We start from the raw sequence: 23,596 nt of genomic DNA on the forward strand, positions 1-23,596 counted from the left end.
AGCACCAGTGGATTCAGAGTGTGCTGATGTAATTAGACACCCTTCTCTTGTCAGGGCTGCAGACAAAGCAGGTCCGGCACCTGGGACAGTATTTGAGGGGTGCTCCTCCATTTGATATTTGTTTGTCTCCTGCACTTACAGATCTACTAATTGTGGATTTGACTGAGAGTTTGCTGAAGTCAGGGGAAAACTTCCATTTCTTTACATAGGTAATTTTAATGTCTGTAATTCTTTGATGTCTTGTCTGTGGGGCTCCCCTCTGTACATAACTGCCAAGTTGTAGCTCAAGTAAGATTCTATTTTGTGGGTTAAACCAGAAGATTTTACCATTGGTTTTCAGTGGTAACACAATTTTCTGTGCAATAAACTGAAGGGATTAAATGTAGCAATTCATCCTTAGGATGTATATCAGCTATGCATGTGAATTATGAAGCCTCCCTAGACAGTATTTTCAGAACATTTAAAAAATACTGTAAAGAAATATTGAGATTTTGGAATTCCTTCAATTTACCAAGGAATTATTATTTCTGTAAATGCTTGCCAGTCTGTAGTTGTAGCAGAAACATCTTGACCCTTAAACTCTGCTGAAATTTGTGAACCTTACCCCCAAAGCTGTAGCTGGCAGGGCAGACCAGGTATTCTAGTGGTTGTTTCAGTGGCATGAAGGACAGACCTCACTTGACAACAGGTGGGTCTGGATTAATAGAACCAAGAAGAAATTCCTTCAATAAAGACTCTTTCTTCTTCCTGAGGAGTAGCGAGTGATACTCTGCACCTTGTGCCTTTAGCAGACTTTTTATCCAGGAGGGCACTGCTAAAAAGAATGTATGTTCATCATGGGGGTTGATTTGGTAGCCTCCATTTTCTGTTGATGCAGGATCTTGGGGGGCATATTGCTGCAATTTAATCTGTTTTCATGCCTGCTGTGAGTGGGGCTGGGTTTCCAGCAAACTATTTTCTATCAGTCTCTAAAGCTTTGCGTTGTACTGTACCTTGAGATGTGTTCTATTAGTACTTGTAGAGCGTGCCTAATGAAATCAGGAGCTGTGTATTCAGGCTGCCTGCAAGATAAGATCACACATAAATACAGATTCAGCAATCAGGTACTAAAGGAGAAAAAGAAACAGAAAGATAAGAGTCTCCCATTTGACTTTGTGGTCTCTCTCTTCATAACAAAGATATCTATCAAGAAACATACTAGTAAGGTTAAAAAGCATCTGTCAGAATTGCAGGTTAAAACTAACAAGGCCTGTTTGTGCTGAGCAGGCAATGTTTAAGCTCAGAACACAGCCTAAGGCTCCCAGAACAAAGGTAGGATGACAAAACCATTTTCTGGGAGAGCTGGTTTTCCCCTGTCTGCCACTAAAACAAATAGCCATCAACTGAAATCCCTCCTGGAAGCCTCCTACCAGCAAATAGGCTCCATCATGGAAAGGGTTTCTAACCTCCATGTCCTGAAAGGAAACTGCAGAAAAAGGAGGATCATACCACAGTCCATCCTGCCAGGACAGATTTGCAATGAGAAAAGGAGTGAGATTTAGTGGAACTGAACTGGTGGAGAACAATATTTTCTTTTAGACATAAAGCAGATAAGGTCACGTTTTGTGCATTTCTTCGTCAGTGCTAGCTAGCTTTGGCTTTCTTTTTGTGCTTTGTAGTTTGAGAGTTATGGAAAAGCTGCCCTCTGCAGAAGTCGCAGTCCAGTCAGCGGGAAACACTGGATTCAGGATAAATAATATTCTAATGTGATCAAGAACCATTGAGACGTGCCTCACATGTGCACCTTCTGTCTCAATTTCTCTGGTTTGCCTCACAAAGACAGTGATTTCAGAGTGATGCCAGTTGCTGTTATTTATTGGCACTGAACACTGGAAGCTCTCACTACATCTACACTTGCAATAAATAATGCAAAGGTGAAAGTAACTACATAGAATCCCTGGGAGATAGTTATGGACTGCTGGCTATTAGATAAGGACAACATCATGGCACAAAAAAGTTTAAAAGCAAAGCTGATTTCATTGAATTTGGGAAAAAATCCCTCAGATATATGGGTACAGCCTTAAAGACCTCATTACACTCAAAACAAGTTTATCTGATGATTCAACTGTGACTGAAAATCCAGTTTTCTTGGCTTTCAGGGTTGGGCTTTAAAAACCTGTGGCATTATCCATTCTGTCTCTTCTATATGTACCTATATGTTGTGTTGGAAAGACCAGGAGAAACTGGAAATGTTGGCACTTTGCAAGTTTATTTTACATGAATCTTTTCCCAAGCTGAACACTTCAGCTGAAGTGCAAAGCAAATGGAAGTTTTGGCACTTCACCTTTGCTCATTTACTGTCTATTTTGTGTTTATTCCATGCCCTCAAACAAAATAGAACTCATAAGAAAATAAATCAGAGATTCATCAGTTTTATTGGTGCATAAATTCAGTGTGACTCGCCATCTAGTGCAGGTTTAAGGCATAACATAATTACAGAGAGTTTTAAGTCAAGGTGATAGTGTCCTAAAACACTTTAAAAGTAGTGGCATTTTATTTCTGTAAGCAGGCAAAGTAACATAAAATTTATAGGAATCCAGACATAGATATTGAGAAAAGGACTGGCAAGTGAAATTTTAGAGCTGAGATATGAGAGTCATTCATCAAAGTAGAAGACAAATATTCTAATGAAAAGCAGTGCACAATCCCTTTACAAGAAAAGGAGGAACATAAAATAATAGAGAAAACATGGATATGTTCAAACAACCTATTTATTCAAGCTGCTTTGCATTAATTCATCCAACATCATACATGGGACAGCATCCAATAACCGGATCAATTTAAATGTATTTTCTTTCATTCCAGGTGACTGATTCTTTAGGTGTGCACCTGATTCTCCCCTCACTGTCTGATAAAACATCATTTATCATGAGAACATTTATTAAATCCTGGATTCCTCAGTGTTTGTGGATTCTCAGGTCACCTTGCAGATCATTCCATGGAAACAACAGACTTCTTACGTCTCAGATTATTTCCCATTATGAATCTATAATCCAGAATAAAAAGGAACTGCCAGAATATTTCAACTTTGCAAGTGATGTCTTAGATGAGTGGGCACAACTGGAAAAGGTAGTATTTGTCTTTTATTTTATAGACACTGAGTTGTAGTTTAACCCCAGCTGTCAGCTGAGAACCACAGAGCCCCTGGATCACACACACAGACACTCCCCAGTGAGATGGGGAGGAGGATCACGAGAAAATAAAGGTAAAACCCATGGGTTGAGGAAAGAAGTTTAAAAATTGAAATAAAATATAATAAGAAGAAGATTAATATTAATTATCACTACTGTAGAAGTATTACTAGAAATAGTAATGACAAAATGGGAGATAACAGAAAGAGAGAGCAACAAAGAAAAGCCAGAAGAGATGAATTATGCACAACACAATTGCCCACTGCCCATTCATTAACACCCAGCCTTGGCACTTCCCAAAAAACTTCCCACCAGAGTATAAACTGAGCAGGACCTTCTGTGGTGTGGAACATTGGACAGTTCAGGTCAGCTGTCCTGTCTAGGAAACCTCCCAGCTTCTCATGCACCTCTTTGTTGGCAGAGTGTGGGAAACTGGAAAATCCTTGACTTAGTTGTTGCTAAGCAGTGCTTACTTTATCCCATCAAAACCAGGACACAGTGGAACAAATCTCAGATGACGCAGTTTTACTAATAGCTACTGAATTGTATTGACACCATTTTATTTTGTTTGTCATAAAGATGGGTATCACTACAAGAGACTAGTTGCCAAGGATGATTTATATTGAAGAGAAACCTTATGAGGTTTGTCTTATTTTAATGTCTTCTCACGTGTTGTAGGATGGAAGAAAACCAGCAAATCCAGCTTTTTGGTGGGTCAATGATGAGGGAGAGGAGGTGAAGTGGAGCTTTCAGGAGCTGGGCTCTCTGTCCAGGAAGGCAGCCAATGTACTTTCTGAGGCCTGTGGTTTGCAGAGAGGAGACAGAGTTACAGCAATTCTGCCTCGTGTTCCTGAGTGGTGGCTCCTGAGTGTGGCCTGCATGCGAGCAGGTGAGGGACTCACTGATGTGTTGGGTGCAGAGAGAAGGCAAATAGAGGGTGCAAGCCATGGATTAGATCAGGGTGAAGAAAATGCAAACGGGAATATTCTGCTGTGACCTCTACAACTGATCTGTTGCCTAGAAGGAGAATTGGCAACGCCCACACAGCAACCACAGGGCCAGACATGGTCCAGTCAAACTCATCCTCAGGTGAAGCCAGTGAGGGTTGAACGGCTGCAACCTAAGGCCAGACTTGACCACAAACATTGGAAGGCAGCTGAATTCATAATGGAAGAATGTATATGATTAGAATCATTAATAATTCAATATATCTATTTTGCTCTGCTTTTAAACTGCTAAACATCCAGGATGGATAAAATCAGCATCAACAGAGAGACATAATCAAGTAGTTTTGGGAAATGCTGAGTTTTCTCAATCACTCCTTGCTTTTTTCCAGGAATTGTCTTTATTCCAGGAACATCCCAATTAACAGCCAAAGATATCTCCTACCGACTCCAAGCTTCCAAGGCCAAGTGCATCATTACCAATGACACACTGGCACCTGCAGTGGAATCTGTCCTGCCTGGCAGCCAGTTCCTGAAAAGTAAACTCATTGTAGGCCAAGGGAGCAGGGATGGGTGGCTGAACCTCAAAGAACTCCTTGCGTGAGTATCCAGCTCTTTCAGCATCACACCTGTGAGGTGAAGGGAGCTGTTCCAGTCAGGTGGCATTGCTGAGCTGTGGGGGTAATTTTCAAAATACAAATGGATTACGCTTTTGCAGCCCTCTGTCAGAGCCCTGTTTTGTGATAACACTGGTCGAGGTTCATCCAATCCAGGTTTGGGAATCAGTTTCATGTCCTTCAGTTTCACTTCGCAGCATGCCAGCTTTTAGAAGCTCTCTGCTTCTATTGTGATCATCAGACAAGCACACAGAGTTCTAAACAATTGTTCTGAGCTTGTCTGCTAGAGCCCATTCTAATTGCTTTTGATTAAATGGGAAAGTACACATTGTCAGCTCTTGGTGCTCAGTTCTTTCTTCCCTTTACTCTCCTGGTAGCTCAGAGGATCTGAATTGTTCATCAGTCTCTTGAACATAAATTATATACTATTAGCAATAAGACCAATGTACTTGGCATAATAATCTTAGTTATTGATTTCAAGTTGGGGGCTGATTTTTGCTTGTGTGAGGCAGACACTGATTTCTGGCTGCTGTTCCATAATCAGCACCTAGAGTGCCCTTGCTAAAACGGTTGCAAAGTCACTGAAATATTCTGTAGGTGCTCATATCTTAAATGTTATGGCATACAGGGCATACTTGTTACAAGCAAAATTTTCTCTGACTGTTCTTACCTGTGTTACCTCTTATTTAGTGAGATATTCAGTTTGGGGCAATTTCCCTGTTGAACTCAACAATAAAAATGCTGTTGCTCTGGTGGAAAACTTCATGTAGTGACTGGAATATGCCATTTCTTCCAAAGGGTTGCATCTGCTGACCATCAATGTGTCAAGTCAAGGAGTCAAGACCCAATGCTGATCTATTTTACCAGTGGAACTACAGGCTTCCCAAAAATGGCAGTGCAGTCCCACAGCAGTTATGGTATCGGATTTGCAACCACTGGCAGGTTTGACCTTGCATTTCCTCCCAGGGTCCTCATTAAGCGACTGATCACCATTAAACTGAACGTGTGACCATAAAATTCCAGTAAATGTGGGCATTTCATGGCTGTAGGATCTTGTATCCTCCTCATCTTGAAAGTTAAAGGATACCTTTCCCAAAGCATTCTGAGTTGGAAGCTGACAATCAGGGGTCCAGAGATGAATGATCTGTTTGGGCTCTAGATTCTGCAACTCAAGACAAAAATGTTTTGCACTGCTCGTGAGAAAAATAAATGCTCGAAATATTAAGCAGGAGAGAATAAAGGGAAATCAGAGAATATTTAAGACTCTTCAGCTCTCTCAAACTTTCTATAGAGCCCCACTTGCTGACACCACATCTTCAAATGGAAGCCTCCTGCTGTGACCTGGGCCTGAGTCTCTCACATTCTCTGCAGCATTTCTTTCATCTCTGCTTTTTCATCAGGTATTGGATGAACTTGACTCCTTCAGATATAATGTGGAATACCTCTGATACTGGCTGGGTAAAAGCAGCTTGGGGCAGTCTTTTTGCACCATGGATCTGTGGATCCTGTGTCTTTGTACACAATATGCCACAGTTTAAACCAGAAGTTATTGCAAAGGTAAGCTTAATATTTTATACTGTGATGTTTATTTCCATTTTACATAAATGAAGGAAACAAACTGGGCTCCAGGCCATGGGTGCCACTGCTCAGCAGCAGCAGGGATAGTACTTCCCACATCCCAAGTAATCATCCCTCCATTTGGTCCCCATTAATCTCAAGGAGCAAGTGCTTTCCCTCCTGGTTAGGCCATGTGTCATGGCTTGAGTGTAGAGGACAATTGCAGAAAGATGCAGGATATAAAGATCTTGGGATCACTGCTGTGTCCAATATTGAACCTAAACCTCACTTCAGGTAGGGACTTCCAGCTGTCTTGGGGTCAGGCTGAGTATGGGCCAGTCATTAGAGTATGGTATGAACATGAATTGAGGCTCTGTTTTGCAGAATTTCCAGTGTGCCTGTTCCTCTCCTAAGGCACTTTAAACCAATCAGCTGATTGATTCCCCTCAGCACTGTCCTCTTTTGTTAATCACCTGCACATTCACAAGGTCAGACCCAGCATTACACTTTCTTTTCAAATAAATAACTTCCTATTTTTCTAGACACTCTCAAGATACCCCATCACCACCTTCTGCACGGCTCCCACCGCCTTCCGCATGCTGGTCCAACATGATATGAGCAGGTACAGCAGGGAGGGGAGGGAGGCTGGGGTGTAATGCTGGGACAGCTCTGGATGCTTTCTTCCTTAGCTTCCTGAATTCTCTTTTTCCGTTAAAGGAAACCTAACTAGCACAGCTTGCTCTCAGTAGAGAAGGCTGTCAGTTTTGAAATGTGAGAATAATTAGTCACGCAGTATGCTACTTGGGTGTCAGGACTGGGTCTTTGAAAAGGCAGCACAGAGGAAACAATGGAGGGTTTTTTTAAGTTGTCACTTCCTCTGAACTTAGGGTGCACAGTTCTATTTAAGTCAATGTTTTAGGCAGCATTGGATCAGGAGTACAGTGGAGTTGTTCTCACATGCTTGAGAATGAAGGGAGCAGTTAGAGGAGTTTAACATGCTGAGAGTTATTTGGCAACCATTCCCACCAGTTTATTATTCTGTAAAATATCCAGATTGTAAGGCATGATTTGCGAGGAGGTTTGACATCTTTGATAAGGTATTCTTGTCACACAGGTCCTGACAAAAGCCAACCCAAGTTTAGCAGAGTTCAGCCTCCATGTACCTATTCATCCTTCCTTTTGCTCTAGAAAATTCTCTGTTATATCTGATCTTGGATGTTGGCACATAACTCAGCCTTCCACACACATCTGATGTGCTTATTCAGATTTCTCCTTTCATTTCAATTCTCCCAAGGAAACACTTTGCTCATGTGTTTTCTAGCAGAAAAACCTCCTTCTAGTGACACTGAGATAAATCACATCATCTTCAGTGGCAACTCAAGCAATCTAGGAGTCTATCCCAGGTGTGCATAAGAGGATGATGATTGTCATTTCCAAAAGAGCTTGTGAAGTTTTAGGTGTGCTTCCTTGGAAAGCTGAGGGAGGCTGTTTTGTTAAGTCTATTTACTGCTCTTGTCAAGAGTTAAGAAAATTATTTAATTTGCTCTTCCTCTCAAGCTACAAGTTCCCGAGTCTGAAACACTGTGTAACTGGAGGGGAAGCACTCAATCCTGAAGTGTTCGCGAAGTGGAAAATCCAGACAGGGCTGGATATCCATGAAGGTTATGGCCAGAGCGAAACAGTACGTTTGCAATAAATGTAATTACTAGTAGTAAAACCCTTCACCATCTTTACTTCAAAAGCAAAACTAAAATAGATTATTTTCTCTGGGTATCAATTTGTCCTGAGGTTTAATGAAGAATATTAAAGCAGCTCACATCCCAGATTCTCTGATGTTCTCAAGAACCACAGTGCTGTGATCCTGATTCAGCCCTTGTCAAAACAAAGTCACAAAGAGGAGCCCTGTCTAACATAAACAATAATAAGATTTACAAGACGTTGCAACAATTTTTAAAAAGTCTTTTACAAATCTATTCTGCAGGTGACAATCTGTGCCAATACAAAAGGAATGAAAATTAAACCCGGCTCTTTGGGAAAAGCTCTTCCCCCTTATGATGTGCAGGTACGTGGATGTGTGGCAGTTGTGGGTAGAACAGTAAGGCAGTGCTGGCTGTGTCCCTTCTGTGCCCTGCACTGAGCTGGAGCAGATGTTCCTCTGAGCTGATCAAAGCACTCCTGCTGTGTGTCCTTTCTGCAGATCGTAGATGACCAAGGGGCTGTTGTGCCTGCAGGAGAAGAGGGCACCATTGGGATCCGAGTGAAACCCACACGACCCTTCTGTCTGTTCTCCGAGTACTTGGTGAGCCTGACTGGCTGTGTCTGTGTCTGCTGAGAGCCTCAGAAGAAGCCCAGGGCAAAGTTCTGCCAGGGGCAGAATTCCATGCAGAATCCTCAGAAGGTCTCACTGGGTTACTCGAGGACTTTGAGCCTGATCAGTGCATAGTTCCAGGAACAGACTGACTGACAAAGTGTAGCTTCAAAACGCAACATGAACCAGGGGTTACCTTGTTCCAGGTATCTACCAGGCAGTTGCCATGCACTTCATGTTCAGAGCATCACTCTTTCCCCTCTTTTCCATTCCTATCTTTGGTTAAACATTGTTGAAGAAAGCCCATAAATTCTACTCTTATACATCAGGAACTCAGGGAGGCTTTCCAAGGCTCAGGTATTTTATTCCCTCATACCACTGTCAGAGGTACCCCCATTCCAGCAGGCACTGCAGTCAGAGAAGCCTTTGTACAAGTGCCTGTCACACACAACGTGCACAAGATCAACAGCACAAACCCCTCACATGCAGATGATCACCGGGCTCTGAGGTAGTGACAAATGTAATCAAACACCACTATTCAAATGGAGATGTTCTACCCACTGAAAGCAAAACCAGGCTAAGACAAATCACCAGAAAATGGGACATTTTGGTTCAGGTCAAAGGTCCATCTAAGCAACTGTTCATCTGTGGTGCTGCTCAGGTGCAGGACATTCTTAAGAAAACAGAAGTATCAGGCAAACCTAAAGATATTCTCCCCTGTATTGGAACTGCCATATTCAATAGGCTTTGGGGAATCTACTTATGTTTTTAATCCTTTCCTGAACCCCCATAATATTTGTATATACTTGTAGCAATCTCATACAATATATCATAAAAATCTTCTTAAGTTCAATACTGTAGTTTCAGGTTTTCACTATGCCTTCTCTTGTCAGAGTTTTTCCTGTGTAACCAAGAGGTTACATTGGATATATAGGTCCTGAAGGTCAGATAATGTTTTTTCTGCAGGTCACTTCATTTGTGTTTTGGTCCTGACATTTAAGAGGAAAATGTTTTCTTTGTCTGGAAGTTATTTTGGCAACCCCCTGCAATGAAAAATAATTTCCCTGAACAGAGTGGGTTAAACATTTTTGTGGGTTACACATTTGCTGTGGTGGATGGGTATTTTGATAGAGCATGGCCTTTTCTCTATAGAACAGAAATCTCTACATAAAAAGTGCTTTTGTCGATGTATCATATGTTTCCCCAACAAAGGTGCTAATGTGGCTCTGTTTATTTAGTTGAAAATATAAAGCAGTATTGAGCACACTCATTTTGAGTTCAATTTTATTGTTCATTTTTAGCATCACTGCAAAGTAAATACATTACAAGTCACTAAAAATAAGACTAAAACTTTTTGGAAATGTTTGATTGTTGCCAGGATAATCCAGAGAAAACTGCAGCCTCTGTGCGTGGAGATTTTTACCTCACTGGGGACAGGGGCACTATGGATGAAGAGGGATATGTCTGGTTTGTTGGAAGAGCTGATGATATCATAAATTCTGCTGGGTAAGTCATTTCCTTTTAGTTTTGCCTCACGAAATGCAGCCTGGAAAGACCAATGGACTGGCCCATGCTGCTGGGGCTGAGCTGTTTCTGTGCTCCCCTAGGTATCGCATTGGCCCATTTGAAGTGGAGAGTGCATTGATAGAGCACCCAGCAGTCTCAGACGTGGCTGTTGTCAGCAGTCCCGACCCACAGAGAGGGGAGGTAAAACAAAATAGAAAAGAAATGTAGAAAGAAATGCCTTTTATTCTAAGTATCTACTTCATTTTATGTACTAGGCTTCTTTGGAATTCAGTATGTTGCAGGCTTTTGAAATTAGGTGGGCTAACATTTTAAAATTCCGTATCTTTGACAGATCTTACCATTTCAGAATTATTTCTTTGCAGGGTTTTATGTGGGGGAAAAAAATTGGTTTTTCAGACTAATCATGTGATCTTTTTGTCTAAGTAATGAAATTTTGATTATTTTTTGCTCACCACTGAGCATATGGTAGCAATGACATTCAGAGTGTTTAATTTTTGTTTTATATTTTCCAACTTTGCAACACTTCTTTGAGCAAATGGGGTGAGATTTTAATTCCTCTTTATTTTCTGTACTAGAATTTTTTTGAAAGCTTAATAATGTATAAAGATAAGAAAAAAAAGTGGAAAATAGCAAATTTTCCTGCTGCAAAATGGGTCCTTCATAGCACAGCAATTGATAACAAACAGCTAATGAAAAGGGAAATTAAAGAAAAATATCACATTTTGGCATTCTGAAATTTGACATTGGTTTTTGGCAACAGATGTGTCCCCTGATTGCCACCTCTGGAAGTTAACACAATCCCTTACTTTTTGTGGCACAGGTGGTCAAAGCCTTCATTGTTTTAGCTCCTGCTTTTAAATCACATGATCCAGAAAAATTAATTCATGAGCTTCAACAACATGTCAAGAAGGTGACTGCTCCTTACAAGTATCCAAGGAAGGTAAGTGCAGCCCAAAAAAAGACAAAAAATGGACAGGTTCTCTCATTGTACCAGAAACTGAGCATTTTTTTGTCCTGCCTCAGCTGTTTTTCAACAGCATTCTGACAAACACTCCAAGCAGAGTTGAATGAAATAAAAGCAGATGACAGGGTTTGTTGCAGCTGTAGCCTTGGTTGGCAGTGTGTGCTAGAAAGGACCAGAGGGAGGCAATGGTCATGAAATTGTCTTCATGGGGGGGACTAGTCTTTCTTTCATGGAATCCCGGAGTTTTCACAGCAGCTCAAATAGGCAAGGCATTCCATTCTAATCAGCTCTACCTTGAGCTCTCCTCTGACACACTGCCAAATCAAAACAGAAATTCCTGCTGCCATCAGTGGGTTGGAATCCATCTCTTCTCCCTAGGAAAGGCAGCAGTAACCCCCATCCTGAAAGCTGAAGCACTCCTAGAGATCATGGTATGCCTGCTGCAAGTGCTGTCTGTGCAGTAGCTACAAGGTGTAGTCAGGAATTTCACCATTCCAACCCTGGCTGTGCAGCTTCCCATCTGTCTATCCCCAGCCACCCCGTGCTAAAAGTGTTGTCACATCTTTTGTTGTACATGGGAATTTAACCACAGGTTATTTGGCTACAGGAAGCATTTTTGCCTTTCAGGTGGAGTTTGTTCAGGATCTGCCAAAGACAACTACTGGGAAAATCCAGAGAAGTGTTCTAAAGAACAAAGAGTGGGGAAGAGCATGACAACAGCAACAGATTTGGAATATGAGGAGAAAAAGCAGAATGACAACACCTGGAAAAACAAAGTGTGGAAGAAAAAGGAGAAAACATTCTTGAGGATATGTGGTATTGGAACCACTTTTGCCATTGACCTACAAATTTTCAAAAGGAAGGAAGTTCAAATAATTCCAAGTGTGGAATGGGAGAGAGATAGACGGACTCAGGTGCATACAGAGGTCTAATTTTTTTTACAGCAATTTGTATAAACAGCTTCCTTTAGAAAAATGGGTGAAACTACAAGGCTTTGAAAATTACAAATGAATGAGAAATTAATAAAAATATATGTTTGTCCTGAGGTGGGTATCAGCAATTAATTAGCATCCAAAACCTACCACTGTGACATTCTCAAATTTTTTCAGAGTGGAAAGAAAAAATAATTTCTTTTCAATGTTTCTCTTCATCATGACGAATTTGTGACCTACTTAAATGGTTAAAGATGAGGAAAAAGTGGTCCAGGTTAAGGTGCAAATTATGCATAATTAACAATGGTGTAAATGATTACAGGAAAAAAGTTACTCCACAGAAAGAGCTTTGCTGCTTGGTCTGTTTTGTGCCACCTTCTGTTCTCGTTACTCCAGAGGAAGTGAGTAAGAAAGTCAGACGCGTTTCACTCCAAAACCTTTATGAAGGAGTGCTCAGGCTTCACATCTCCAGGGAACAGCTGATCTTTACAGTGCCTCATATGGGAAACATGTCCTAACAGGTGGGTGAAATGAATGAAGAGGTTCTCTCCCAGCAGCTTCTGATCTCTCCTGTCCACAGCAGACAGGTCAGAAAAATGTTATTTATCTGAACACCTCGTGTTGATGATCACTGAGCAAAGCAAATGGTATTACATCAGGAATAATAATTTCTGATTCTCACTACTCATTCTTAGAACTTTGCCATTACTGGGTCTTTTCCTCAGTTTTCTGTCTTCATTTTCACCTCCATATTAGCAGGTGAGAAAGTGCTAAAAACTTGAAGGCTCTCACAGTCTTACTGGCAGATGTTTTTGTAGAGCACTTGGGAATCCTAAACTTGAAATGTTTCATCTTGTCAGTCTTGAGTATTATTTCCCTAAATATTCATAAATATTATGTTCCTCCTCTTTCTCTCATAAGCTATTGTGTAGATTTTGTCATTGTAATGCTCTGAAATATGCAAGTTAAAGCTAAATCACAGAACTAGAGCAGACTGAGAAAAGAGAAATATCTTCCTAAGTGATTAAATATTGTTTACAACTGGTCAATGTTTCTCTGCTACAATGTCCAAGGACTGTGGAAAGCACCATGAATTTCTGTTGCTTTTGACAAAATATCTGTTCTGGGGGAAAAATCTGCATCCAGATTGTTTATGTTGGCAGATATCACTGAAAAGATTAAGTTGTGTTACACTCTGGGTAATTGAACTAATTTGCATGACAGACAGATTAAATTTTACTATATAAAGTTCTGCTCAGGAATAAGGCAGTAGTTCCAATGGTAAATAAGTAACTTTTTCTTGAGGAATAAAATGTGATCAGTGCTGAGATCTGTGCATCAAAGATTTGAGAACAAACAGTTATGATTGAAGACATGGGACAAGGGGTAAAAGACTGAAAAATGAGCTTTAAAAACCTGGGGCAAAGGGCAAAACTTTGCAACTTCACTCAGGCCACAAAAATTTCCCAGGAAAAGGGATTCGATTCAGACGGGCGTGGGCGTGGCTCCAGGGGGCGTGGCCCGAGGCTGAGGGGGCGGAGCGAGCCCTGCCCTGAGGGGGCGGAGCGAGCCCTGCCCTGAGGGGGCGGAGCTATTCCTGCCCTGAGGGGCGGAGTGAGCCCTGCCCTGAGGGGCGGAGCGGAGGCGGGACCCGGGGCGAGAAGCGGGAGCACGAGGTGGGGCTGGGTGTGGGAAGTTGAGAGTACGTGGCTGGAGTGTGCTGCGGGGCAGTAGCAGAGGTGTTAGCTGGCTTTGTTTTGAGGGAATGGGGTGATGGGTCATCAAACGTGCCGGGAGAGAGGAGCGGGAGGGGAGCTGCCGCCGCCATCTTGGACTCTTCGTGTAGTAGGCAGAAGAGAATACAAAGCAGCAGAGTAAATCGAACAGTCTCGCTTTCTCTACTTCATATACCATTCTAGGGGAGCTGAGGAGTGAGAAGGACGAGAACACGAAAGGGCAGGAGTTGCTAATGCTACTAAAAGCCTGCCCAGGCTCCTGTGTCGGCGATGGGTTCCGCTCTTGGGTTCTTATCCCAGGGTTAAAGGGATTAGAAGCAGACTCAGGTCTGGTTAGGGTTAGTGTTACAGTGGGGCAGGGGTGCCCCCAGGTTTCTTGGGAGAGTGGTTTTAGACTGGAGTCTGCACTGCTTTTCTTGGGCTTTTCAAGCAAAGGACTTGAGGGTCCCTTCTCGTTGTTAAGTCATGCAGTCTTATCCCAACGAGTTCCCAAAATCCTGAGGAAAAGGTACCACAGTCTGGACCAGGTCCTGGGGCGGTGGAGTGGCTCCTCTTGGGTTTAAAGCAGCCAGAGAATTTTACAAGACACATTTCAGTAGAATTTTCAGCTCGCATTTTTTAACCTCCTTCCAATGGTCTGCTAAAAGTTCCTTAAATCATCTATATACATCCCATTATTCTAAATTGGACAACCTTAGTCCCATCCTACTAAACTGGGATTCTGTGGGATGCGTCCTCTCAGTTGGGGGTAGGTGTGATGGGAGGGTGTCCCCTTTCTCTGCTCACTTGCATTCCATGCAGGGCTCTCTGAGGCAACTGGTCCTCTCCAAAGGTCTCTTGCTTCTCCATCAGGCCTGGTGATGTATTCCAGAGCAGAGTCCTTTCGGTTTGCTAAGACCCAGCAAAACTGAGTCCCTTAGAGGTCTCAATATGAGAGTCCCTGTTCAGGCGCCACATACTGCAGTGGGGTTCTGTGACCTCTCATCCAGTTTGGCCGGGTTGTGCGTGGCAGAATAAATCGGGATGGGTACAATGGAATGCCCAAAGATAGATTTTAATGATCACAGGGGCTGCATGGTCCGAGGGGCTGCATCCAAAGACCAGGGGGTGTGGTGAACTTCACAATATATAGGGGTACCTGGGGGCGGGGAGCCAGTCGTGAACACGAACCAGGGACATGGTTTATTATGGAATGATCCCAGTAGCATCCTAATTTTCATCCTTTCAGTATCCCACCTCCCAGGTCTCAGGTTTATGCCTTCTGTAGAAGTCACCTGAGATAAGCCACTATCTGTCCCAGCTGGTTCAGTTCCCATAGGCCTGAGTAGCTTCAATGAATAACCCATCAGCTCATAACTGGATTGTCTGGGTAATCTCAAGATTTGTTTGTTTTGTTGGTTCTTCTTGTTGTTGTTGGATTCATAGCAACAACGCTATTAATTTTATTAACCTCAAGATGCCTGTGCTTATTCCTTCTGCATACTGTAATGTTAAATACTCACATTACAAAAATACAGGTAACATGACATAAAATGAGGAGGTGTGTAAACAACTTCTTATTCAAACTGGTTTGCATTAATTCATCCAACATTGTACATGGGACAGCATCCAATAACCGGATCAATTTAAATGTATTTTCTTTCTTTCCAGGTGACTGATTCTTTAGATGTGTACCTGATTCTCCCCTCACTGTCTGCTAAAACATCATTTATCATGAGAACATTTATTAAATCCTGGATTCCTCAGTGCTTGTGGATTCTCAGGTCACCTTGCAGATCATTCCATGGAAACAACAGACTTCTTACATCTCAGATTATTTCCCATTATGAATCTATAATCCAGAATAAAAAGGAGTTGCCAGAGTATTTCAACTTTGCAAGTGATGTCTTAGATGAGTGGGCACAACTGGAAAAGGTAGTATTTGTCTTTTATTTTATAGACACTGAGTTGTAGTTTAACCCCAGCTGTCAGCTGAGAACCACAGAGCCCCTGGATCACACACACAGACACTCCCCAGTGAGATGGGGAGGAGGATCACGAGAAAATAAAGGTAAAACCCATGGGTTGAGGAAAGAACAGTTTAAGAATTGAAATATAATAATAATCATAATCATATTAGTAGCAGTAGTAGTAGCTCACTGCCCACTGATTGATGGCCAGCCCATTCCTAAACACCTCCCATCAAACTTCCCCCAAGGTTATAAACTGAGCAGGACCTCCTGTGGTGTGGAATATCCCTTTGGACAGTTCAGGTCAGCTGTCCTGTCTAGGAAACCTCCCAGCTTCTCATGCACCTCTTTGTTGGCAGAGTGTGGGAAACTGGAAAATCCTTGACTTACAGTAAGCACTGCTTAGCAACAACTAAAACATCAGTGTGTTATCACCACTACACTCATCCTAAATTCATAAATCACAGCAATTTACCAGGACTTAGTAAGAAAATTGACTCTATTCCAGCCAAAACAAGGACACAGTGGAACAAATCTCAGATGATACAAATCAGTTTTCCTCATGGGTACTAGACAGTTTTAACTACAGAGTGGAAAGCAACATTTTATTTTGTTTATCAGAAATACAAGTGTCACCGTAAGAGAGTCGTTGCCAGGAATTATTTGCTTATTTAGGAGTTATTTTATATTGAAGAGAAACCTTATGAGGTTTGTCTTATCTTAATATTTTCTCACATGTTGTAGGATGGAAGAAAACCAGCAAATCCAGCTTTTTGGTGGGTCAATGATGAGGGAGAGGAGGTGAAGTGGAGCTTTCAGGAGCTGGGCTCTCTGTCCAGGAAGGCAGCCAATGTACTTTCTGAGGCCTGTGGTTTGCAGAGAGGAGACAGAGTTACAGCAATTCTGCCTCGTGTTCCTGAGTGGTGGCTCCTGAATGTGGCCTGCATGCGAGCAGGTGAGGGACTCACTGATGTGTTGGGTGCAGAGAGAAGGCAAATAGAGGGTGCAAGCCATGGATTAGATCAGGGTGAAGAAAATGCAAACGGGAATATTCTGCTGTGACCTCTACAACTGATCTGTTGCCTAGAAGGAGAATTGGCAACGCCCACACAGCAACCACAGGGCCAGACATGGTCCAGTCAAACTCATCCTCAGGTGAAGCCAGTGAGGGTTGAACGGCTGCAACCTAAGGCCAGACTTGACCACAAACATTGGAAGGCAGCTGAATTCATAATGGAAGAATGTATATGATTAGAATCATTAATAATTCAATATATCTATTTTGCTCTGCTTTTAAACTGCTAAACATCCAGGATGGATAAAATCAATATCAACAGAGAGACATAATCAAGTAGTTTTGGGAAATGCTGAGTTTTCTCAATTACTTCTTGCTTTTTTCCAGGAATTGTCTTTATTCCAGGAACATCCCAATTAACAGCCAAAGATATCTCCTACCGACTCCAAGCTTCCAAGGCCAAGTGCATCATTACCAATGACACACTGGCACCTGCAGTGGAATCTGTCCTGCCTGGCAGCCAGTTCCTGAAAAGTAAACTCATTGTAGGCCAAGGGAGCAGGGATGGGTGGCTGAACCTCAAAGAACTCCTTGCGTGAGTATCCAGCTCTTTCAGCATCACACCTGTGAGTTGAAGGGAGCTGTTCCAGTCAGGTGGCATTGCTGAGTTGTGGGGGTAATTTTCAAAATACAAATGAGTTACATTTCTCTCTCAGCTCACAGCATTGAGATTGCACTGCATTAAGTAGAGATTCATGCCACCCAGATCTTGGGAGCCACGTTCAGGTCCTTCAGCTTCTTCTTGGTCCTCAGCCTTGTGATTCAGAGTGTGCTTGTGACAGGCAAAATGTGTTTTCTAATTTTTCCCTGTGATATATTATGCAAAGATTTTTTTAATAAGATCATATAATTTGGGGAAATTTTCCTGTTGTATTCCTAAACATTAAAAATACTGATTTCCTGGTGGAAAACTTCATGTAGTGACTGGAATACGCCATTTCTTCCAAAGGGTTGCATCTGCTGACCATCAATGTGTCAAGTCAAGGAGTCAAGACCCAATGATAGCGTATTTTACCAGTGGAACTACAGGCCTCCCAAAAATGGTGGTGCATTCCCACAGCAGTTACGGCATCGGATTTACAGCCACTGGCAGGTATGACCTTGCATTTCCTCCCAGGGTCCTGATTAAGTGACTGATCACCATTAAACTGAACGTGTGACCATAAAATTCCAGTAAATGTAGGCATTTCATGAATGAAGGGTTTGCATCTTCCTCATCTTTCCCCTCTTATTGTAAAACCCTTGTTATTAAAAGAAGGTCCAGTCGAACTCATCATGTGCAGAGTTGTATCACTTGCAGGGCTGAAAGCAGAGGAGCAATAAGGAAATTGTCCCTCCAGCCACAATGGAGGAAGTCAAGTGAACCTTCCCTGAGAACCAAGGCAACCTCAGGCTGTTTCATTATACCTTAAAAGTTACACTTCAGGTTAAATCTGGGGCTTGGTACTGATTTACTTTCCCTGAAAGTTTTTTTCACCTCTGCTTTTTCATCAGGTATTGGTTGAACTTGACTCCTTCAGATATAATGTGGAATACCTCTGATACTGGCTGGGCAAAATCAGCCTATAGCAGTGTTTTTTCACCTTGGATCTGTGGATCCTGTGTCTTTGTACACAATATGCCACAGTTTAAACCAGAAGTTATTGCAGAGGTGAGTAATCCCCACGTCCCAGGCAATCCAAAGGTACCAGAATGCCTATTCTTCTTCCTAGCTATTTTTCAAAGCCACTCAATTGGACGATTCTCCTCAACACTGGCCTCTTGTGCAGGGTAGAAACCTTCCTTTTCCCAAGAATACTGGTTTAGTTTAGTTTTAAAGCTCTGGTTTAGTTCCCTATCACTAATTAGGCTTGAGCCTGGGACACAGACATCTTGAAAAAACCCGAAAAAAATCTTAATTGGAACTACTGCTCTCACCAGTCCTTCACTTACATGAGTGACTTTTTGGACAGAAAGTTACATATTTTCTACAGGAGTTGGACTGCCTGGTACAGCATTTTTATGGTTTTCATCTTGCAGACATTTGAGCATGTAAATTGTGTTCATCACCTGCACATTCACAAGGTCAGACCCAGTATTTCACTTTCTTTTAAATAAGTAACTTCCTATTTTTCTAGACACTCTCAAGATACCCCATCACCACCTTCTGCACGGCTCCCACCGCCTTCCACATGCTGGTCCAACATGATATGAGCAGGTACAGCAGGGAGGGGAGGGAGGCTGGGGTGTAATGCTGGGACAGCTCTGGATGCTTTCTTCCTTAGCTTCCTGAATTCTCTTTTTCAGTTAAAGGAAACCTAACTAGCACAGCTTGCTTTCAGTAGAGAAGGCTGTCAGTTTTGAAATGTGAGAATAATTAGTCACGCAGTATGCTACTTGGGTGTCAGGACTGGGTCTTTGAAAAGGCAGCACAGAGGAAACAATGGAGGGGTTTTTTTAAGTTGTCACTTCCTCTGAACTTAGGGTACACAGTTCTGTTTAAGTCAATGTTTAGGTAGCATTGGGTCAGGAGAACAGTGGAGTTGTTCTCACATGCTTGAGAATGAAGGGAGCAGTTAGAGGAGTTTCACATGCTGAGAGTTATTTGGCAGCCATTCCCACCAGTTTGTTACTCTGTAAAATACTCAGATTGTGAGAATGGGTTTGTAAGGAGTTTTCACATCTTTGGTAAGGTACTTATTCTTGTCACATAGGTCTTTCATCCTGACAAAAGCCAACCCAGGGAGAGGGCTCAGGCTCTATCTTCCTATTCAGTCTTTCCTTCAGTTTTAGGTGTACTTGGAAAGCCAAGGAAGTCTTACCAGTTAAGGTTGCTCACTGCTCTTAGGAGTTAAGAGAATCATTTCATTTGCTCTTCCTCTCAAGCTACAAGTTCCCGAGTCTGAAACACTGTGTAACTGGAGGGGAAGCACTCAGTCCTGATGTGTATGCAAAGTGGAAAATCCAGACAGGGCTGGATATCCATGAAGGTTATGGCCAGAGCGAAACAGTACGTTTGCATTAATTCTTACAGTATACCCATTCAAAGGTAACAATACCAGAGCCATGATGTCCTTGATAAATCAATGAAAAAGGTAAGAATCACTTATATGATTGAAAAAAAAAACCAAAAAAAACAACCAGCTTTGTATAATTGTGATTATATAGTTCCAGTATCAGGAATCTGCATATTTTAATGGTTTAGATCCCTGCAATAAACATGCCAGTGACACTTCAGATCAAATAAGTTTCAGGAGATCCCTTTGTCATCTTTACTTCAAAAAAAAACCTGAAAAATAATGTGCTCCATCTATCAGTTTTGCCTGTCTAAGGTCTTAATGGCAAATGTTAAACCAGCTCACTTCCCAGACTTCTCTGTAAGTGAACATTAACAAAGCTATTAAGATTCAGATCTCAGGCCTTCTCTCATTTTGCCCTTGAAATGGTCCCAAATTAATTGTCCCATTATTGAAATAAGATCTGTAATAATTTCACATCTGCTGTCCTGCAAAGTCAAGTGTTTGCAGGACAACCCACTGGCTCAGACTCAACAAAACCAAGCTTACACAGGTCTGACCTGAAATGCCTCTCAATGCCTCTCTGATGTTCTCAAGAACCACAGTGCTGTGATCCTGATTGAGCCCTTGTCACAACAAAGTCACAAAGAGGAGCCCTGTCTAACATAAACAATAATAAAATTTACAAGACGTTGCAACAATTTTAAAAAGTCTTTTACAAATCTATTCTGCAGGTGGGAATCTGTGCCAATACAAAAGGAATGAAAATTAAACCCGGCTCTTTGGGAAAAGCTCTTCCCCCTTATGATGTGCAGGTACGTGGATGTGTGGCAGTTGTGGGTAGAACAGTAAGGCAGTGCTGGCTGTGTCCCTTCTGTGCCCTGCACTGAGCTGGAGCAGATGTTCCTCTGAGCTGATCAAAGCACTCCTGCTGTGTGTCCTTTCTGCAGATCGTAGATGACCAAGGGGCTGTTGTGCCTGCAGGAGAAGAGGGCACCATTGGGATCCGAGTGAAACCCACACGACCCTTCTGTCTGTTCTCCGAGTACTTGGTGAGCCTGACTGGCTGTGTCTGTGTCTGCTGAGAGCCTCAGGAGAAGCCCAGGGCAAAGTTCTGCCAGGGGCAGAATTCCATGCAGAATCCTCAGAAGGTCTCACTGGGTTACTTGAGGACTTTGAGCCTGATCAATGGTGGTGGTGCTGAGGTGCAGGACATTTTTAAGAAAACAGTAGAATCAGGCAAACTTAAAGATTTTCTCCCCTGCAATTGAACTATCAAAATGAATAAGCTTTGGGAGACCTATCTGTGTTTTTAATCCTCTTCTGAACTCCCATAATATTTGGATATTTGTATCAGCCTCAAACAACAACCTGTAAAATATATTGCTCACTATGGGATAAGAAACTTCTCTAAATTCAATTCTACAACTTCTGGTACAGACTACTACACTATGTAGTCTGTTGACAAAGTGTTTTCCTGTGTAACCAAGAGGTTTCACTGAATGTAGAAGTCCTACAGGTCAATGCAAATAATGAAGTTTTTCCTGCAGGTGACCTCATTTGAGTTTTAGTTCTGTCAGTTAAGGGTAAAAAGTTTATTTTGATGGCAGGTTATTGTGACAACCCCCTGCAATGATAAATCAATTCCCTGAATAGAATGGGTTACGTTTTTGTGGGTTACACATTTGCTGTGATAGATGGGCATTTCAATAGAGCACGACCTTTTCTCTATAGAACATAAATCTCTACATACACTCTTTAGTGTGCAGTGCTCTTTTCCACCTGTCACATACTTCAGGCATCAAACTTCTAATTAACATGGCTCAGGGTTTTTTGGTTGAAAATATAAAACAGTATTGAGGGCACTCATTTTGAGAACAACTTGAAAATTATTTTTATCATTTTTAGCATCACTGCAAAGTAAATACATTACAAGTCACTAAAAATAAGACTAAAACTTTTTGGAAATGTTTGATTGTTGCCAGGATAATCCAGAGAAAACTGCTGCCTCTGTGCGTGGAGATTTTTATCTCACTGGGGACAGAGGCGTTATGGATGAAGAGGGATATGTCTGGTTTGTTGGAAGAGCTGATGATATCATAAATTCTGCTGGGTAAGTCATTTCCTTTTAGTTTTGCCTCACGAAATGCAGCCTGGAAAGACCAATGGACTGGCCCATGCTGCTGGGGCTGAGCTGTTTCTGTGCTCCCCTAGGTATCGCATTGGCCCATTTGAAGTGGAGAGTGCATTGATAGAGCACCCAGCAGTCTCAGACGTGGCTGTTGTCAGCAGTCCCGACCCACAGAGAGGGGAGGTAAAACAAAATAGAAAAGAAATGTAGAAAGAAATACCTTTTATTCTAAACATCAATATCCCTATATGTACTAGGCTTCTTTGGAATTCAATATGTTGCAGAGTTTTGAAACTAAAGGGGCTAAATTTTTCTAAATCCATATATTAATAAGTCTTAGAATATCAGGATTATTTCTTTCTTCGCAAAGGTTTTGATGTGGAAAAATAGTTTGGCTCTTCAGACTAATAATGGCATGCTTTTATCTAAGCAAAGAAAATTTGTTAATTTATTGTTTTGTCACTTAGTACACTGTAGCAATGATATCCACATGGTTTAATTTTTGTTTTATATTTTCCAACTTTGCAACATTTCTTTGAGCAAATGGGGTGAGATTTTCAGCTTTAATAGCATATAACGTTAAGGGGGAAAAAAGCTGGAAATACAGAAAAAATCCTCTGCTCTAAAATGGTTCCTTCATAGCACAGCATTTTGTTATAAATGGCTAATGAAAAGGGAAATTAAAGAAAAATATCACATTTTGGCATTCTGAAATTTGACATTTGCTTTTGGCAACAGATGTATCCCCTTATTGCCACCTCTGGAAGTTAACACAATCCCTTACTTTTTGTGGCACAGGTGGTCAAAGCCTTCATTGTTTTAGCTCCTGCTTTTAAATCACATGATCCAGAAAAATTAATTCATGAGCTTCAACAACATGTCAAGAAGGTGACTGCTCCTTACAAGTATCCAAGGAAGGTAAGTACAGCCCAAAAAAGACAAAAAATGGACAGGTTCTCTCGTTGTACCAGAAACTGAACATTTTTTTGTCCTGCCTCAGCTGTTTTTCAACAGCATTCTGACAAACACTCCAAGCAGAGTTGAATGAAATAAAAGCAGATGACAGGGTTTGTTGCAGCTGTAGCCTTGGTTGGCAGTGTGTGCTAGAAAGGACCAGAGAGAGGCAATGGTCATGAAATTGTCTTCATGGGGGGGCCAATCTTTCTTTCATCCTGGAATCCTGGAGTTTTCACAGTAGCTCAAACCAGCAAGGCATTCAGTCAGCATTTAATCATCTCAGCACTGGCTGTGCAGCTTCCCATCCTTTTATCCCCAGCCATAATGAATGTCTTTCATTCAGCTGGGAACTTAACCAGGACGTATTTTTGCCTTTCCAGGTGGAGTTTGTTCAGGATCTGCCAAAGACAGTTACTGGGAAAACCCAGAGAAGTGTTCTAAGGAACAAAGAGTGGGCAAGAGTACGACAAGAGCAAAAATGAAAAAAACCAAAAACAAAAACAAAACCAAAGTGTAACTACAACTCTTAGATACATACAAATAAATAAAAGAGAAATTAATAAAAATAATCTTTGTCCTGTGGTGGGTATCAGCAGCACATTGATATATTCTTTTCAATAAGTATCACTGTAACATTTTCAAATTTTTTCAGAGTGGAAAGAAAAAATAATTTCTTTTTAATGTTTCTCTTCATCATGACGAATTTGTGACCTACTTAAATGGTTAAAGTTGA

At 41.7% G+C, this 23,596-nt stretch overlaps 1 protein-coding gene across 9 annotated transcripts in view; it reads left to right on the top strand.

The window, feature by feature from the left end:
• Positions 1-23,486, top strand: part of LOC131584741 (acyl-coenzyme A synthetase ACSM3, mitochondrial-like) — a 32,704-nt gene extending 9,218 nt beyond the window's left edge. For 3 of the 9 annotated variants that reach the window (XM_058850150.1, XM_058850146.1, XM_058850149.1), the window contains exons 2-15: positions 142-209; positions 15,406-15,669; positions 16,449-16,659; positions 17,107-17,314; positions 17,729-17,872; positions 18,274-18,430; positions 18,897-18,976; positions 19,645-19,768; positions 20,510-20,590; positions 20,726-20,827; positions 21,761-21,888; positions 21,990-22,089; positions 22,705-22,824; positions 23,244-23,486. In XM_058850150.1, coding sequence (XP_058706133.1) covers positions 15,469-15,669; positions 16,449-16,659; positions 17,107-17,314; positions 17,729-17,872; positions 18,274-18,430; positions 18,897-18,976; positions 19,645-19,768; positions 20,510-20,590; positions 20,726-20,827; positions 21,761-21,888; positions 21,990-22,089; positions 22,705-22,824; positions 23,244-23,345 — 1,758 coding nt within the window. In that variant the 5' untranslated portion in view covers positions 142-209; positions 15,406-15,468 and the 3' untranslated portion in view covers positions 23,346-23,486. Of the gene's footprint in view, positions 1-141; positions 210-2,844; positions 3,109-3,848; positions 4,060-4,506; positions 4,715-5,529; positions 5,674-6,131; positions 6,289-6,830; positions 6,911-7,845; positions 7,970-8,269; positions 8,351-8,485; positions 8,588-9,974; positions 10,103-10,203; positions 10,304-10,943; positions 11,064-11,714; positions 12,541-15,405; positions 15,670-16,448; positions 16,660-17,106; positions 17,315-17,728; positions 17,873-18,273; positions 18,431-18,896; positions 18,977-19,644; positions 19,769-20,509; positions 20,591-20,725; positions 20,828-21,760; positions 21,889-21,989; positions 22,090-22,704; positions 22,825-23,243 lie in introns of those variants that run through there. The other 6 variants (XM_058850153.1, XM_058850151.1, XM_058850152.1 and 3 more) reach the window with 4 other exon arrangements.
• Positions 23,487-23,596: the final 110 nt, after the last annotated feature.

Source organism: Poecile atricapillus, chromosome 14, assembly GCF_030490865.1.
Source record: "Poecile atricapillus isolate bPoeAtr1 chromosome 14, bPoeAtr1.hap1, whole genome shotgun sequence".
NCBI classification, from domain to species: Eukaryota; Metazoa; Chordata; class Aves; order Passeriformes; family Paridae; genus Poecile; species Poecile atricapillus.